General features: G+C 43.1%; 1 protein-coding gene across 1 annotated transcript in view; it reads right to left on the bottom strand.

The window, feature by feature from the left end:
* Window positions 1-8,569, bottom strand: part of LOC145356190 (leucine-rich repeat-containing protein 43-like) — a 39,481-nt gene extending 30,912 nt beyond the window's left edge. The window contains 3 exon segments of the mRNA XM_080208801.1: window positions 5,849-6,118; window positions 6,258-6,365; window positions 8,483-8,569. Coding sequence (XP_080064927.1) covers window positions 5,849-6,118; window positions 6,258-6,365; window positions 8,483-8,569 — 465 coding nt within the window.
* Window positions 8,570-16,356: the final 7,787 nt, after the last annotated feature.

The raw sequence follows: 16,356 nt of genomic DNA, 5'->3' as shown, positions 1-16,356 counted from the left end.
GGGGAGGAGAAACCAAGAGCTCCAGACAGGACGGGAAGAACAAGAAAAGACTCCCAGCTTCAAACAGTGGATACTGATTGTCCACATCAAACATGGGTGGTTTTTTAAAATGCAAATTTACATTTTGATCAGGCACTGCATTGGGAGCATTTTCCTTGTGATCTTTGTTTTCAATTATATGATATGAATTTATATGATATGAATTATATGATATGATATGAATTCAGTTAATGATTTATAATTCATTCTCAAGGAATGGACACTTCTGCCAAAGCTGTAGTTTATTGTCCAACCACACTGCCTCACCTGCCGAAAATTTGCAGCTTTTAATGTTTTTATTTCATACTGTTGGCATTTATAATATTTTGTTTTCAATTTATTGTCCATCCCTGGTTACATTCAAGTGGCTTCCTGGATTATACCAGGGAGCAGGTAAAGAGTCAGCTACGTCGATGTGGATCGTAGTTATACATGATTCAGATTGAGTAAGGATGGCAATTTTCCTTCCTTGAAAGACATTACTGAAGCGGTTTGACATTAATGACAATCTAACACCTCCACAGTCACTTTTACTGGTGCCAAATTTTCTTTCCAGATTTTTAGACCTAAATTCAAATTCTCCAACTCGGGTGGGATCTGAAATCTACTCCCGGATAACAAATCCAATAATTACCAAGAAGCAAGAATTCTACAACTCTTCAGATTTAACTCCAGCAATACACCACCGTAGTGGGTTGGATCTCAAACAATTACGAGACAGAGTACAGCAATGAGGTAGAGAATCTGGTGAATTGGTGTGACGCCAATAATCTCTCCCTCAATGTCAGCAAAACAAAGGAGAAAATCATCAGCTTCAGGAAGTGCAGAGGAGAACATGCCCCTGCCTTCATCAATGGGGGCAAAGTAGAAATTGTCGAAAACTTCACGTTTTTAGGTGTCCAGATCACCAACAACCTGTCCTGGTCTCCCCACGCCGACACTATAGTTAAGAGAGCCCACCAACACCTCTATTTTCTAAGAAGACTAAGGAAATTTGGTATGTCAGCTACGACTGTCACCAACTTTTATAGATGCACCAGAGAAAGCATCCTTTCTGGTTGTATGACAGCTTGGTATGTCTCCTGCTCTGCTCAACACTGCAAGAAACGAAAAGAGGTCACGAATGTAGCCAAATCCATCATGCGAACCAGCCTCCCATCCATTGACTCTGTCTACATTTCCCACTGCCTCAGAAAAGCAACCAGCATAATTAAGGACTCCATGCACTCTAGACGTTCTCTCTTCCACCTTCTTCCATTGGGAAAAAGATGCAAAAGTCTGAGTCATGTACGAACCAATTCAAAAAACAGCTTCTTCCCTGCTGCCATCAGACTTTTGAATGGACCTATCTACCCTAGCTATGACTGTAACACTACATTCTGCACTCTCTCCTTTCCTTCTCTATGAACGGTATGCTTTGTCTGTATAGTGCACAAGAAACCATAGTTTTCACTGTATACTAATACAATAATAAATCAAAAGTTTCTGTTGTATGAGATCAAAGATTCTGCAGTAAGTCTCTTCATCTCAATGTAATTATTTAAAATACTGCACAACAACAGTAGGAATCCACTGGCTTTCTTTAATTGGAATAACTTTGAGGCATTTCCTCTGCTGAGCTTTTGAATCCCGATTTAATTTTGATATTTGCAATAATATCTGTCATTTAGTGTTGAATTAACCTTTCAGCTATTGGTTAAGTGATGTCTACTCAACACCTACTATACCAGTATCATTACCAAAACCTGATATTCTCATGTCAGATATGCAAACAGGAATATTGCATTCAGTTCTGGAATCACATTTTAGCAAAGATGTGAAGATATGAGAGAGGGTGCCAAAAAGATTCATGAGAATTGTTCCAGGCGTGGGGAACATTTGTTATAGAGAAACATTGGAGATACGAGCAGCACGGTGGCACAGTGGTTAGCATTGCTGCCTCACAGCACCAGGCACCTGGGTTCAATTCCGGCCTTGAGTGACTGTCTGCATGGAGTTTACACCTGTGTCTGTGTGGGTTTCCTCTGGGTGCTCCAGTTTCCTCTCACAGTCGAAAGATGTGCAGGTTAGATGGATTGGCCATGCCAAATTGCTGCTTAGTGTCCCAACATGTGTAGGTTAGGGGATTGCAGGGGTGGGACTCGGCATGATGCTCTGTTGAGTAATCAGTGCATATTCAATGGACCTTATGGCCTCCTCTTGCACTGTTTCTATGAATCTATGAGTCACTGGTTCGATGTTCGATGGGTTTGTTTTCCTCAGAGAAGAGCAGATTGGTTGGAAATTTGATGGAGGAATAGATTAAGTCTGGCTGCCACACATGCTTAATAAGATTTCCTTCTTCCCCTCCTCTTCCATTTGCCTTGAAATAATATCCCAACCGCTCAATGTACTGAACCCAATCTTCAACAGAGGCATTGAAAAGATCCATTTGACCGATAAAGACATCGCTATAGCTCACTTCAACTTTGCAAACTGACTTTGAACTCGACAGAGTTCTGTACTCACAATCTCGGGATCACACTTACTGCTTTTTTCCCTCGTTGCCAATGTAATAACTTGACTCCACCGGTTAGGTGCACACAACAAATGTTTATTCACACAACATACTTTTACAGATTGATTAAGATTCGACACTGCCAGTTGGCCTCCTGGATCGAACAGGCAAAAGTCTGCATGCTTTACTCGGGTGATCCGCATCCTAGTTCACAACTGGACTCCCAGGTCATATGATTCGATTGGAAGATCACCCCCTTAAAGGGACCAGACACCACAAAGGGTCTGACTTGTTGAAAGCCAATATTGGTCCATAGAGATAGCAACAAGTAAGAGAATTCCTCTGCCAGGGGCACAATAATCATGCAGTTTGAAAACTAGTCACATGAGAGCAGCTACCTTGACTGCCAGGTGCAGCACACACTGCTAAAAATCAGAGAGTCTGCAGAAAGAAAGATGCAGAAGAAGCACTACAGAATATAACATCTCTCTGTCTCTCTTTGCCATTTCCAAGCTCAGAGCCAATCTCTGTTACATTATGAACACACAGACTGAGAGAATTTCAATCGATATTCAAGTGCATTAATATCCACTAAGGTAAGAGACAAAGAGAGAGAGTGTGTGTGTGTGTATGTATGTGAGACAGAGTGTGTGCATGTGTGTTTGTGTATGTATGTATGAATGGATGTGGGAGCGTGTATTTGTGTTTATACCTGTTTATGTGAGCAAGTGTGTATGTGAGTATATGCGTGAGAGTGTGTGCATGTGCATGTGCGTGTGTGTGTGTGTGTGTGTGTGAGTCTGTGTATGTGTTTGTGGGTGAGTTTGCCTGTGCATGATGAGAGTGTGTGTGAAAGTGTCAGAGTGTGAGATCATGAGTGTATGAGTCTGAGATTGTGAGAAAGTGTGTAAAGAGTATGTTGTGTGTATAAATGTTTGTTGTGTGCACCTAACCGGTGGAGTCAAGTTGTTACATTGGCAACAAGGGCAAAAAGCAGTAAGTGTGATCCCGAGATTGTGAGTACAGAACTCTGACGAGTTCAAAGTCAGTTTGTAAACTTGAAGTGAGCTATAGCGATGTCTTTATCGGTCAAATGGATCTTTTTGATGCCTCTGTTGAAGATTGGGTTCAGTACATTGAGCGGTTGGGATATTATTTCAAGGCAAATGGAAGAGGAGGGAAAGAAGGAAATCTTATTAAGCATGTGTGGCAGCCAGACCCTTAATCTATTCCTCCATCAAATTTCCAACCAATCTTCTCTTCTCTAAGGGAAACAAACCCAATTTACATATCAAACATAGAATCAGTGAATCATAGATTCATAGAAACATTGCAAGATTGTGAGTAAGTGTGTGTGTGAGTATGAGATTGTGAGAAAGTGTGTGTGTGAACTTGGGAATGTGTGCAAGTGTGAGATTCTGGATAAGTGTTGAGAGTGTAAGATTGTGGGTTTGAGATTGAGGCTGGTATTCTCCCCAAAAAAATTAAGTGCTCAATGGGTGATAAAATGGGAGTATTTCCTGCTCGATGTTTGGGTGTACTTGCCAGAGTGAATCTCTGACACTCTGTGCACTGCAGAGTGCCTCAGTGTGATTCCCTCTGGTAAGTAGGGAGCATATTTCCATCTAACAGGCTGGCAGTATAGGACTGAGCGGGCCATTACGCATGCACTGATCTGTCAGCGCTGAGATTGGCATATATGCACTGCCCCCACCCCCCACCCCCATCACCGGCCTCTCGATCGCTGACCAACCCCGCAACCCCTTCGATTGCTGGTCTTGCAGACCACCACCCCTCCCCCCCACCCCTCGATTGTTAGCCTACTGGACTTCCCCATCTGGCCAGCTCCTTTCTCCCCTCCCTGGCCTGTCCCAATCCCCCCTCCACCCCTGTGGCAAGCCTCGAAACCCCCTTACCCTGACCCTGCGCCCCCTCCCACCCCAGCAGCCCCAATCGCCCTTCTCCCTCCCTACCCCACCGATCCCAATTGCTGATCGCCTCCACCAATAGGACTGCCCTATTGGCAGTGCCAAGGTGCCTGGTGAGCAGTGCCAGGGTGCTATGCTGATACTGCCAGGCTGGCACTGTCCGAGGACACCACCCCCCCGTGCCCCCCCTCCCCCCGCGCCCCCCACTCCCCCCCCACGCGCACACCCCCCCACCCCCCGCCGATGCTTCCAGCCTTCCAATGGGGCTTTGATGGCCTCTGACCCACCAGTGGAGGTGAGGATGTCTGTTCCCCGTTAGTGGGGAGCAGTCATAAACCCCACTGGAGGGAACCTGTCCAGGGAAAGGATGGGGGAGGGTGAGATGTTAGTGGGTTCGAAGACTACACATTTCAACATGATAATTAGCTCCACCCAATTTCTGGCACAGAGCTGATTGCACTAAAAAAAAGTGCCTAGGAGACTTGCAACTAGCGCAACGCCAGTTGTGAATCTTGCTAAAAGTCCCCCGCTGTTATCTTCCAGCCAATTCACACATTCTTACACTCACACACACTCACAATCTTACACTCTGACACACTCACAGGCCGGAATTCTCCCAGCCCACTACCTTGCTCAAACAGCATAGCAGGCTGGGAGAATTCCAGCCTGCGAGTGTGTGAGAGTGTAAGAGTGTGTGAGTGTGTGAATCTAAGAGTGTGTGAGAGTGTGAGATTGTGCAAGACTGAGTGTGAGACTGTGAGTGTGTGAGAGTGTGTGTGTATGTGGGATTGTGAGTGTGTGAGTGTGTGAGTGTGAGATGGTGAGTGTGAGTGTGTGAGATTGTGTGTGTGTGAAACTGTGATTGTGGGTGTACGAGATTGTGTGTGTGCGAGTGTGTGTGAGTGCGTGAGATCGTATGTGTGTTAGACAGTGAGTGTGTGAGTGCGTGTGTGTGACTGAGTGTGTGTATCAGTATGAGTGTGAGTGTGTGTGAGTGTGAGATTGTTTGAGTGTGAGTGTGATTGTGTATGTGTGTGTGTACGAGTGTGAGATGGTGAATGTGAGTGTGTGAGATCGTAAGTGTGTGAGTGTAAGAGTGTGAGCATGTATGTGTGTGTGAGATGGGATTTGGGACCTGCTACCTTTTTAGTAAGTCTTATACTTCTGCCTGAGTGAGTTTTTAACAATAAAACTAACTCCTTACTCACTAACTCGAGATCTGGCTTCCTTATCTCTTCATAAAGCTTTACAAATGGGAGTGAAAAATCTCAACATTTTAAAAATGAAAACTCTGTTATAGACAACCCCCAGGATGGAAAAGAGAGGTTATTAACCCTCTCCACTTGGCCATGACAATATTGAGTAATTGAATAAGATAACTTACCTGTTTATCAACAATTCTTAGAGATTTTAAATAGGAACAGAGGAAATGTTCTTTCATGAAAGATGGTGAAGTGATTGCCAGTTCCTTCAGGTGCTGGATCTCAGGATTCTTATTGCTTATTTTCCATGGAGATTGCTCACATGTGAGGTATTCTTTCAACATTTCAGGTTCTTCCTCATTTACATCCTTCTCCTTTACCTTATGTTTCTTGCCAAGGCATTTCAATAATTTGAGACTTTTAGCCTTTTTTATTTGACACCTTGAACTGTTCTATAAATGAGAAACAAGCAAGCATTTGTAACTTGGTCTTTTCTGTGTTGACTTTTGTGGCTTTGTTACAAAGAATGTTTAGAATGCAATATCTGGAACTGAGTTGATAGTCACTCTGCTTTGAAATTGAGACAAGTACCTGTTCTTTCATTCCTACAGAATAATCTATGGCTTGGACAGCTATGGCCATTATGAATGCTTCACTGAGGTTCAAGTGGGTTATGACACGGGAGGTGGTTCCATTCATCTGAGAATGAATGACAGTTAGATTGATATTTCAGACAATAAATTAATAAAGGTAATTTTCTCAAACAGTATGATTAAATTCTCTTGAAGCTTTTCCTTTTCTGCTAAAACAGTGATCCCAATATCGATTTGGAGCCAAATCTCCTTCGGGAAAACCTAGCCTGCCTACTTTTGCAGCTCACAAACTCTATACCCAACCCAGTGGCTTCACGAGCCATCTGTGCCTTTTTACTGGGGTTGGGTTTGTGAGAGCAGTAAACCAGTGTATTAGCAGTGTAGGCAGAGAGATGGGCCAGTTAGAAGGCCCACTTTGGTTACCCTAAACCCAATAGTATTTAAAGGTCCCTGAAACCTCACCCCTCATCTCCATCGCCCTCTACCCAGCCCCCATGGCACCCCATGCCTCACCAAATTTCCCATGCCACCCCAATACCTCCACCTATCCTCCATAACACTTCAGATCCCCACATGCCACCTCTATTCACTATATATGCACTCAGATTCCATGTAAGAGCAATGGAAAATATTTCACAATTCTTGAGGAATAGAAGAACATTCCATAATCTAATAAGAGCCTTTATATGATTGATACTGAGAGGAAAAGTACATTCTGCCACATGTAAATAATCTTTGTAATTCTTGTCATTGTGTTAGCTTGCGTCAACAAACCTGAAACCATATCAAAGGCACAATCTGTTATTACAACTTCTTGAGGCTGTCATTTATTCTCAGATGAATGGAACCACCTCCTGTGTCATAACCCATTAGCACTTGAACCTCAGTGAAGCATTCATAATGGCCATAGCTGTCCAAGCCATAGATTATTCTGTAGGAATGAAAGAACAGGTGCTTGTCTCAATTTCAAAGCAGAGTGACTATCAATCCATGTGGAGAAGCAGAGGGTTAGATTCTTTAAGTGTCAAAACCAGATTTTTTTTTATCAGCCAGAACCATTTAAATCACAGCAGTAAATGTGAGAGCACAGGCTGCCAGGACATGTTAATACATTTTTGTTGCTTTCTCCATTGGAAAGGTAGTGTAATACACAGGGCTGGTCAATGCAAGGGTTTACTTACCTTTAAAGGACAGATTGCTATGATGAACTACTTCAATATAAACATATCCATATTAAAATACAGCACCTATTAGTGAAATTTAAAGGTATAAAAACACTTTATATTTAACATTCAGAAAATTCCAGACTCCTCAACAGACTTTCCATTTTCTTCAACAAAGCTGGCAAGCTTTTAATGGGCTCCCAAAATCAAGATGAAAATGGTGTGAGGGAGAAAGTCGATTTTAAAAGGAGAAACCTGATTTCAGTGGGAGAGGGTGCACGTTTAGACATTACCGACCTGGGAAAATGGGGCTTGATCAGGAATACAGAGGAAAATCGGATTTCCTCCAAAAATATCTAGGCATGGCCATTCACACACTGAAACATGACTCCGAACCCTGCACTCGTACACCTATCCGGTGCTACAGTGTTTAGCACTGCTGCCTCACAGTGCCGGGGGCCCGGGTTTGACTCCCGGTTTGGGTCACTGTCTGTGCAGAGTCTGCATGTTCTCCCTGTGTCTGTGTGGGTTTCTTCTGGGTGCTCTAGTTTCCTCCCACAGTCTGAAAGGCGTGCTGGTTAGGTGCACTGGCTAGGCTAAATTCTCCCTCAGTGTACCCAAACAGGCGCTGGAGTGCGGCGACTAGGGGATTTTCACAGTAACTTCACTGCAGTGTTACTGTAAGCCTAATTGTAACACTAATAAATAAACTTTAAACTCACACTGGTCATTATCACAAATTATTTTGTATCACAATTTTATATATACATGCTTTACTTTCATTAATCGCGATAAAACTGAAACTAGTTAATGGCATATTGACAACGTGATGAGAATAATCCAATTGTACTTTGGTCGTAAGAAAAGCTTGTGTGCAAAGAACTGGCTGTAAGAACACTTGTGAGGAGTTTTCATTTCTACAGTTCAGTTTCAGGACACTCCTTTCAGATACTCAGCTCTCGGGTTCCTCTTCGGGTTTTTTTTGTCTGGGAATATGACAATCTTTAGGTTTGATTTTCGGAATGAACCCTTTGACTAGAATAGGTTGTTCAATCCTTACCCAACTGCCAGATCCACAAGGAAAGTCATTCAGGCACAGTTCTTTAATCAGTTGTTGGAAAGCTTTGAACGCAGTAACAGTGGCCATTTCCACTCAGTCAAGGAGTCTAACAACATTTGATCCCCCAGGTGCTGATGTCATGCTTGGCTTCATGTGAAACGGCTCCAGATTTGACTGACACGTGGAGAGATATCATTCACAGAGAACAAATCTGTAACTTAATATTTTGATTTCCCGAAAATACCCTGAAGTCACATTGTTTAGAAGTGGTGTTGGGTGACAAATCCCTGACTTAGTTTGGCATGGCAGTTGCGAGAGGGTAGACTTCCCGGTTGCCAAGCAACGACAAAAGCTGTAGTTCTAAGATAGAAGCATTGTCATTTAAAGGGGCAATGCTTCTTTTTCTGTGTCCCAGCTCGACAAGGACATGTTCAATAGTTTGTGCGTCAATGTGAATAGCCGTCGTTAAACAAAATAAACTTTTGGGTGTATTACCAAGGAGGAGGATTAATTTTTCATGAAATATTCAAGTCAATTGAAGTATTGTAATGATCTGGACTTGATATGCAAATAAACAAGCCTGGATATTTGAGAACTATGTCTGTGAAGACTATGCCTGTAGCACTACATTCTGCACTCTCTCCTTTCCTTCTCTATAAACGGTATGCTTTGTCTGTATAGTGTGCAAGAAATAATATTTTTCACTGCATACTAATACATGTGACAATAATAAATCAAATCAAATCAAAAAGACATGTTAATTCAGATTGAACACCTTCAATTACTACAACAAGGTAAATAGTCAGCAATTAAATCAAGCCACACCAGCAAGTAACCACTTTGCATCATTTTTTGAGCAACATCGAACAATATTTGAAATAGGATCTAACTTTGCTCCCTCTGTACAGAAATTTAAGTAACTGCAGAAGTTTACGCAGCTCAGAGGTGACCATTGAATCCATTTTATCACTGCCAATGCTCAGGCAGCTAAAGTTAATCTTGCTTCTCCCTGGCATCAAATATTTATTCAATCTCCCTTTGAACTTTTTACCTAGTCTTTCCGCTCAGACTGACAATTTTAATTGATGGCCCCTCATAAGTGACTCTCAAGAAATAGTTTTTCCTTATTCACTCAGCGAAAGTATGTTTGTAAAATCTTCGCTTGACTTTCTCCGTTCCAGTGGGGAAAGCTCCGTGCAGTGCCAATGCCTCAATGTTTTTCATATTATTCAATAACTTCTCACTTGTAGCATCCTCATGGTGAATCCAATCAATTAATTCTTGATGGCTTTAATGTTCTTCCATAATGAGTTATCTAAAACTGCACACAAGGCTCTAACTGTGGCCTAATCAATGCTTTGTGTAAATTTATCATTACTGCTTTATTTTTGTACTTCTGCTTAAAACTCAAAATTCTGTTTGCTCCTTTTATGACTTTACCTATTTGCACGCATACTTTTAGTCAATTAAGTATCTGAATGATTGTATCTTTCTTTTCATTCAGAGTCTGATTCTTTTGGGGGTATACTCCAATTCCTCACCAAAAGTGAATGCCTCACACTTATCCACATTAAGTTACATCTGCCACCAATCAGCCCGTTCCGCTAACCTAGATCACATCCTCATTATTTGTCAAATCACCTGCTTTTGTACCATTGACAAATGTTGGGATTGCATTCCTTCCATCTCCAAATCTCCTATCTACCCAGAGCAAAAGTAGCCCCAGCACAGACACCTGGGATATTCTGCTTTCAATCTTTCTCCAGTCGGAGTAAAATTTACTTCCCTTCACTCCGAGCATTCTGTGCCCGCAGGCGACAAGATCTGCAAATCATTGAAATGGTGTGGCAAGTCACTCAAGAGCAAGAACAATTAGGGATGGATACAAATGCTGGCCCTGACACCCATAACTCTTGAAAGAATACATTTTAATAAATCATTCAGGCTTGGGTTGATAAGCTTCAAGTAACATACGCACAATGTAAGTGTGGGGCAATGATCATCTCCAAAAAATATCTAATCTCTTTCTCTTGACATTCAACAGTGTTGCCACCAGTGAATTCACCATCAACAACATCCAGAGGGTTACTGCTGGTTAGAAACATGACTGGAATACAAATAAATACAGCGGCTACACGAGCAGGTCAGAGCCTGGGAATTCTGTTGCCAATAACCCGTCTCCTGACCCAACAAACGCCATTTACAAGACTTAAGTCGGAAGTGTGACGGAATACTATCCAGTTGCCTGGGTTCAACTCCAACAACACCAATGAAGGTCAATGCCATCAAAAACAAAGCTGCCTGCTTGATTGGCACCCAAACCACAATCTCAAACCTTTCCTCTCTCTTGGCACACCCTGGCATCTTCAAGATGCACTGCAGCAAATTTCCAAGGTTTCTTCAACAAAACCTGCCAAACCCACACACTCTACCACTTAGAAGAACTAATACAAGCACTACAAGTACAGGGCAGCATGGTGGCACAGTGGTTAGCAGTGTTGCCTCACAGTGCCAGGGAGATTCAATTCCTAGCTTGGATCACTGTCTGTGTGGAGTTTGCACATTCTCCCCGTGTCTACATGGGTTTCCTCCTGATGTACTGGTTTCCTCCCACAGTCCGAAAAACGTTCTGGTTAGGTTCATTGGCCATGCTAAATTCTCCCTCAGTGTCCCCAAAAAGGTGCTGGAGTGTGGTGACTAGGGGGATTTTCTCAGTAACTTCATTGCAGTGTTAATGTAAGCCTACTTGTGACTCTAATAAATAAATAAAGTTTGTCTCCATTTGCACACCATCCAGCCTTGGAACTATAATGCATTCCTTCACTGTCACCGTCCTCAGCCTCCCCACCTAGCCCACTTGGATTGCAACTGTTTAAGAAGAGAGCTCACCACCACCTTCTCAAGGGCAGATAGGATGGACAATAAATGTTGGAAAAGCCAGTGACGCCCGCAGAGATTATCCCTCAAGTTCTGTGGGAGCCTGGAGCCCTGGGCCTAATTAATAATTTATAAAGATGGAACATCTAGAGGATTGGGAGTTCTTTCGACAGCCCAACGAGTGAACGAACTCAAATTAACTTAGGGACAAATTAAGAGCGGCAGCCCCCCAAAAAGGAAGGGGGGACGACCCGAACAGAAACCAAAGTCCAAAGGAAACTTAAAACATTAAATCAAAATGTGATTGTAAGGGTCTATAACACACCCCAGCCCCTGTGGTGCCCAGCGGGCACGGAAGGCATCAACTGTGCCCATGGATAAAACATGCTCCCTCTCCAGAGACACCTGGCCGCAAATGTAGCCGCGGTAGAGGGGCAGACAGTCGGGATGGACGGCCCCGTCGATCACCTGCTGCCTGGACCTATTGATGGCGTGTCTCGCCATCAGGTTCACGAGGAGGTTGGCGTTCCAATACTCCCCTCTCCGCACCAGGTGCCCGTAGATCAGGAGCGTGGGACTGAAGTGCAAACAAAACATCAGTAAAAGGTGTTTGAGAAAACCAAAAAGGGTGTTCAATTTATAACACAGAACATAGACATGGGCCACAGACTCCTTGAGGCCACAGAAAGGGCAGTCTTGGGAGCCCGTGTACCAGAAAAACCTACGGTTGTATGGCACCGCCGCATGCAGCAGCTTCCACCCCAGGTCACCGAGGTAATTGAGGGAGATCCCTCCGTAGAGGGACCTCCATTGGGGACCACCGCCGCCCAACGGCAACAAGGCCTGCCAAGGTGTGTCCGGGCGACAGGCGAGGACGCGGTAGTGGAAGGTGTGCAGCAGCAACCCGTACAGGAAACACCTCCGCGCGGTGGAAAAGGGCACAGTGGTCATTTCCACGAGGTGGCTCATGCAGTGGGGTGCCTGGGAAATCTTTAAAGGTTGGTGGAAAGCCACAAAAAAAGCTATAAAGAAAGGTAAGATGAATTATGAGAGTAAACTCTCTCAGAATATAAAAATAGATAGCAAAAGTTTCTACAAATATATAAAACGAAAAAGAGTGGCAAAAGTAAACATTGGTCTTTTAGGGGATGAAAAGGGGATGTAATAACTGGAAATGAGAAAATGGCTGAGGCATTGAACAGGTATTGTGTGTCAGTCTTTACAGTGGAAGACACAAATAACATGCCAAAAACTGATGACAGGAAGGCTATGGCAGGTGAGAACCTCGAAACTATCATTATCACGAAAGAGGTAGTGTTGAGCAAGTTAATGAGGCTAAAGGTAGGCAAATCTCTTTGTTTTGTTGGAATGCATCCCAGGGTACTAAAAGAGGTGGCAGGAGAAATAGCAAATGTACGAGTGGTAATTTACCAAAATTCGCTGGACTCTGGTTCTGCAGATTGGAAACAGCAAATGTGATGCCGCTGTTTAAAAAAGGAGGTAGATGAAAGGCAGGTAACTACAGGCCAATTAGCTTAACTTCTGTAGTAGGGAAAATGCTTGATTCTATCATCAAGGAAGAAATAGCGAGACATCTGGATATAAATTGTCCCATTGGTAAGACACAGGTCATTGACTAATTTGGTGCAATTATTTGAGAGCATTACATATGCGGTGGACAATGGGGAACCTGTGGATGTGCTGTATCTGGGTTTCCTGAAGGCATTTGACAAGGTGCCACACCAAAAACTGCTACATGAGATAAAGGTGCACGGTGTTACGGCTAATGTATTAGCATGGATTGAGGGTGGGTTAACTAACAGAAAGCAAGGAGTGGGAGTAAATGGGTGTTTTACTGCTTGGCGATCAGTGACTAATGGTGTGCCTCAAGGATCAGTGTTGGGACTGCAATTGTTTATGATTTACATCGATGATTTGGAGTTGGGGACAAGTGTAGTGTGTCAAAATTCGCAGATGACACTAAGGTGGGTGGAAGACCAAAATTTGCAGAGGACGCTGAAAGTCTGCAAAGGGATATAGATAATCTAAGTGAGTGGGCGAGTGTCCGGCAGATGGAGTACAATGTTGCTCAATGTGAGGTCATTCATTTTGGTAGGAATAACAGCAAAATGAACTATTATTTAAATGGTAAAGAATTGCAGCGTGCTGCTGTGCAGAGGGATCTGGGTATCCTTGTGCAGGAATCTTAAGGAGTTGGTTTGCTGGTGCAGCAGGCAATTAAGAAGGCAAATGGAATTTTGTCCTTCATTGCGAGAGGGATAGGCTTTAAAAACAGCGAGTTATATTGCAGTTGTATAAGGTGCTGGTGTGGCCACACCTGGAATACTGTATACAGTTTTGGCCTCCTTATTTGAGAAAAGATATGCTGGCAATGGAGGGGGTGCAGAGGAGATTCACTAGGTTGATTCCGGAGTTGAGAGGGTTGGCTTATGAGGAGAGACTGAGTAGACTGGGGCTATACTCATTGGAATTCAGAAGCATGAGGGGAGATCTTATAAAAACATACAAGATTATGAAGGGGACAGATAAAATTGAGGCAGGGAAGTTGTTTCCACTGGTGGGTGAAACTAGAACTCATAGCCTCAAAATAAGGGGAAGCAGATTTAGGATGAGTTGAGGAGGAACTTCATCACTCAAAGGGTTGTGAATCTGTGGAATTCCCAGCCCAGTGAAGCAGTCGAGGCTACGTCATTAAATGTTTTTAAGGCAAGAATAGATACATTTTTGAACAGTTAAGGGTTATGGTGAGTGAGTGGGTAAGTGGAACTGAGTCCACAAAATGATCAGCCATGATCTTATTGAATGGTGAAGCAGGCTTGAGGGGCCAGATGGCCTGTCCCTGCTCCTAGTTCTTATGTTCTAACATTGTGAATTGCCCAGTTTCTTGGATGACTGGCTGGAGAGAAAAATATTCAGCCTAAGCAGGTCATTCAGATCCATGTCAGAACACACTTACACCTGCACCCAGCTGTGTTGTAACATAGCTCTCAGGCTGAACACCAGAGGGCGAAGTTACGAGGTCAGGAATTAATTTTCACTGTTAATTTTAGTTATTCAATTTGATGTTTACAATCCTTCTGTATATGACATTGCAGGTGGAACCAACTTTAAAAGCAATTTTGTTTTTGAAAATAATGCAAAATTTCACACAGCTGGAAGCCACAAACAGCAATAGAGTAGGTTACCTGCTAATCTATGTTGGCATTTTGGCCAGGAGATCAGGAAAACTCACTGAGTTTCTTCAGTAGTGCTGTAGGACCTATCCCATCCATCCTGGGAGGCAGATGGAGCCTTGGATTAACATTGCATCTGAAACATGGCACCTTGACAATGAAGCACTCCCTCAGTGGGCCAGCGGCGCAGAGCTCCAATGGCATGGGATTAGCCCACCCATCATACAAGCCAAAAACCTTTCCCTTCCCACTGAGTGAATAAAGGTTGACCAATCCTATTCTGTCAAAGTTTCCCATCCTTGCAATGGTGAAATGTACCCTGGTCCTTATCCCAATATTTGGCCATAAACCTTTGAACTAATTTCCTACCTGTGCCTTGAGCTAGTCCCTAATTATATGTACATCAGCCCATAGCCTCCAATGTGGAATCTTATCAGTTAGAGTTGATTTGGACTATTCAGAAACCTGTTCTCTTTAATATCACAGGAATGTCTGAGTTCAGATTCTGTTTATCAATAGTGCTGGGGAGATTTTTAATTTTAATTGATTACTGTAGATCTATATTCATCTGGCAAACTCAGATTTAAAGGCAATTTCAGGTGACTCTGTCGCCTGATTCCAACCAGTCATGAAGCTACAGCTCTTTATTTTTGAAATAAGATTTTCAAAACCTTTGACTAACTAGAAATTCTGCAATTTTGAAATGAGACTGAATAACCCCCTTTTCAAATGTGAGGCCACTTTCAAAGGTGATGGTGAGAATAGCAAATAAGACCCAACTGAAGGGGATATAAAGAGAGAGAGAAATTTTCAGACATCAAAACCCACCACTATCTAATGAAAAGATGTTAAAATGCCAAGTGCAGGATTTTGATAAATTGTAATCTTATTAAGTAATGGGCAATTGCTAGACAATCACGGCATCCAACTGCACTCAGCCCATGAAGGAACTCAAAATCAAAATCCCTGGGGAATGTGAATGACACCCTCCCCCACAACCACCACCGTCATCTTCTGTTGGGTCTTACTATCTTGAAACTTACCATGAGTGTCTGAGATGAACCATCTCAAATGTGATTACCTGTGCGTAACACATTGTGTATAGCAGCCTTGGTAATCTAAATCCTCTGGAATATACAGCCAGGCGGACTTTGAGAACTGTTTTACCAAGCCAGAGAAGAAAGGATCATCAGAATAGAGATTTTTGAAAAAGAGATCTGCAGATGGCAGTGTGGTGGCACAGTGGTTGGCATAGATGCCTCACAGCACCAGGGACCTGGGTTCAATTCCAGCTTTGGATCGCTGTCTATGTGGAGTTTGTGCATTTGTCCTGTGTCTGTGTGGGTTTCTCTGGGTGCTCTAATATCCTGTCAACATCCAAAGATGTGCGGCTAAAGTTGATAGGCCACGCTGAATTGCCCCTTAGTGAACCAAGGTATGTATGTTAGGGGGATTAGTCGGGAAAATACATGGGGTTATGAGGATTGAGCCTGGGTGAGATGCTCTATCAGAGAATCAGTGCAGGCTCAATGGGCCAAATAGCCTCCTTCTGCACTTTAGACATTCTATGAAGATGAGACAAGTTGAAGAAGTCTCTTCCTCTCTCTCTCACCCTCCAAGAATAAGTGCAGTAGTCAATTCAAGAAGTCAGTGTATTGAATTCTACCAACGAACTGACTTCGCGTAAGAATTGCAACATCTTCTACATGTGGTCAATCCAAGGAATAAGCTGAGACAATTTAATTCAGCCACGACATTTAACAATCTACGGCTCAAGGACAAAGGACGTCTAACCTTATATTC

Source organism: Carcharhinus amblyrhynchos, chromosome 20, assembly GCF_965287045.1.
Source record: "Carcharhinus amblyrhynchos chromosome 20, sCarAmb.v2.hapA, whole genome shotgun sequence".
NCBI lineage: Eukaryota > Metazoa > Chordata > Chondrichthyes > Carcharhiniformes > Carcharhinidae > Carcharhinus > Carcharhinus amblyrhynchos.
Note: the sequence above shows the minus strand (reverse complement) of the source record. Positions and strands in the feature narration are given on the sequence as shown.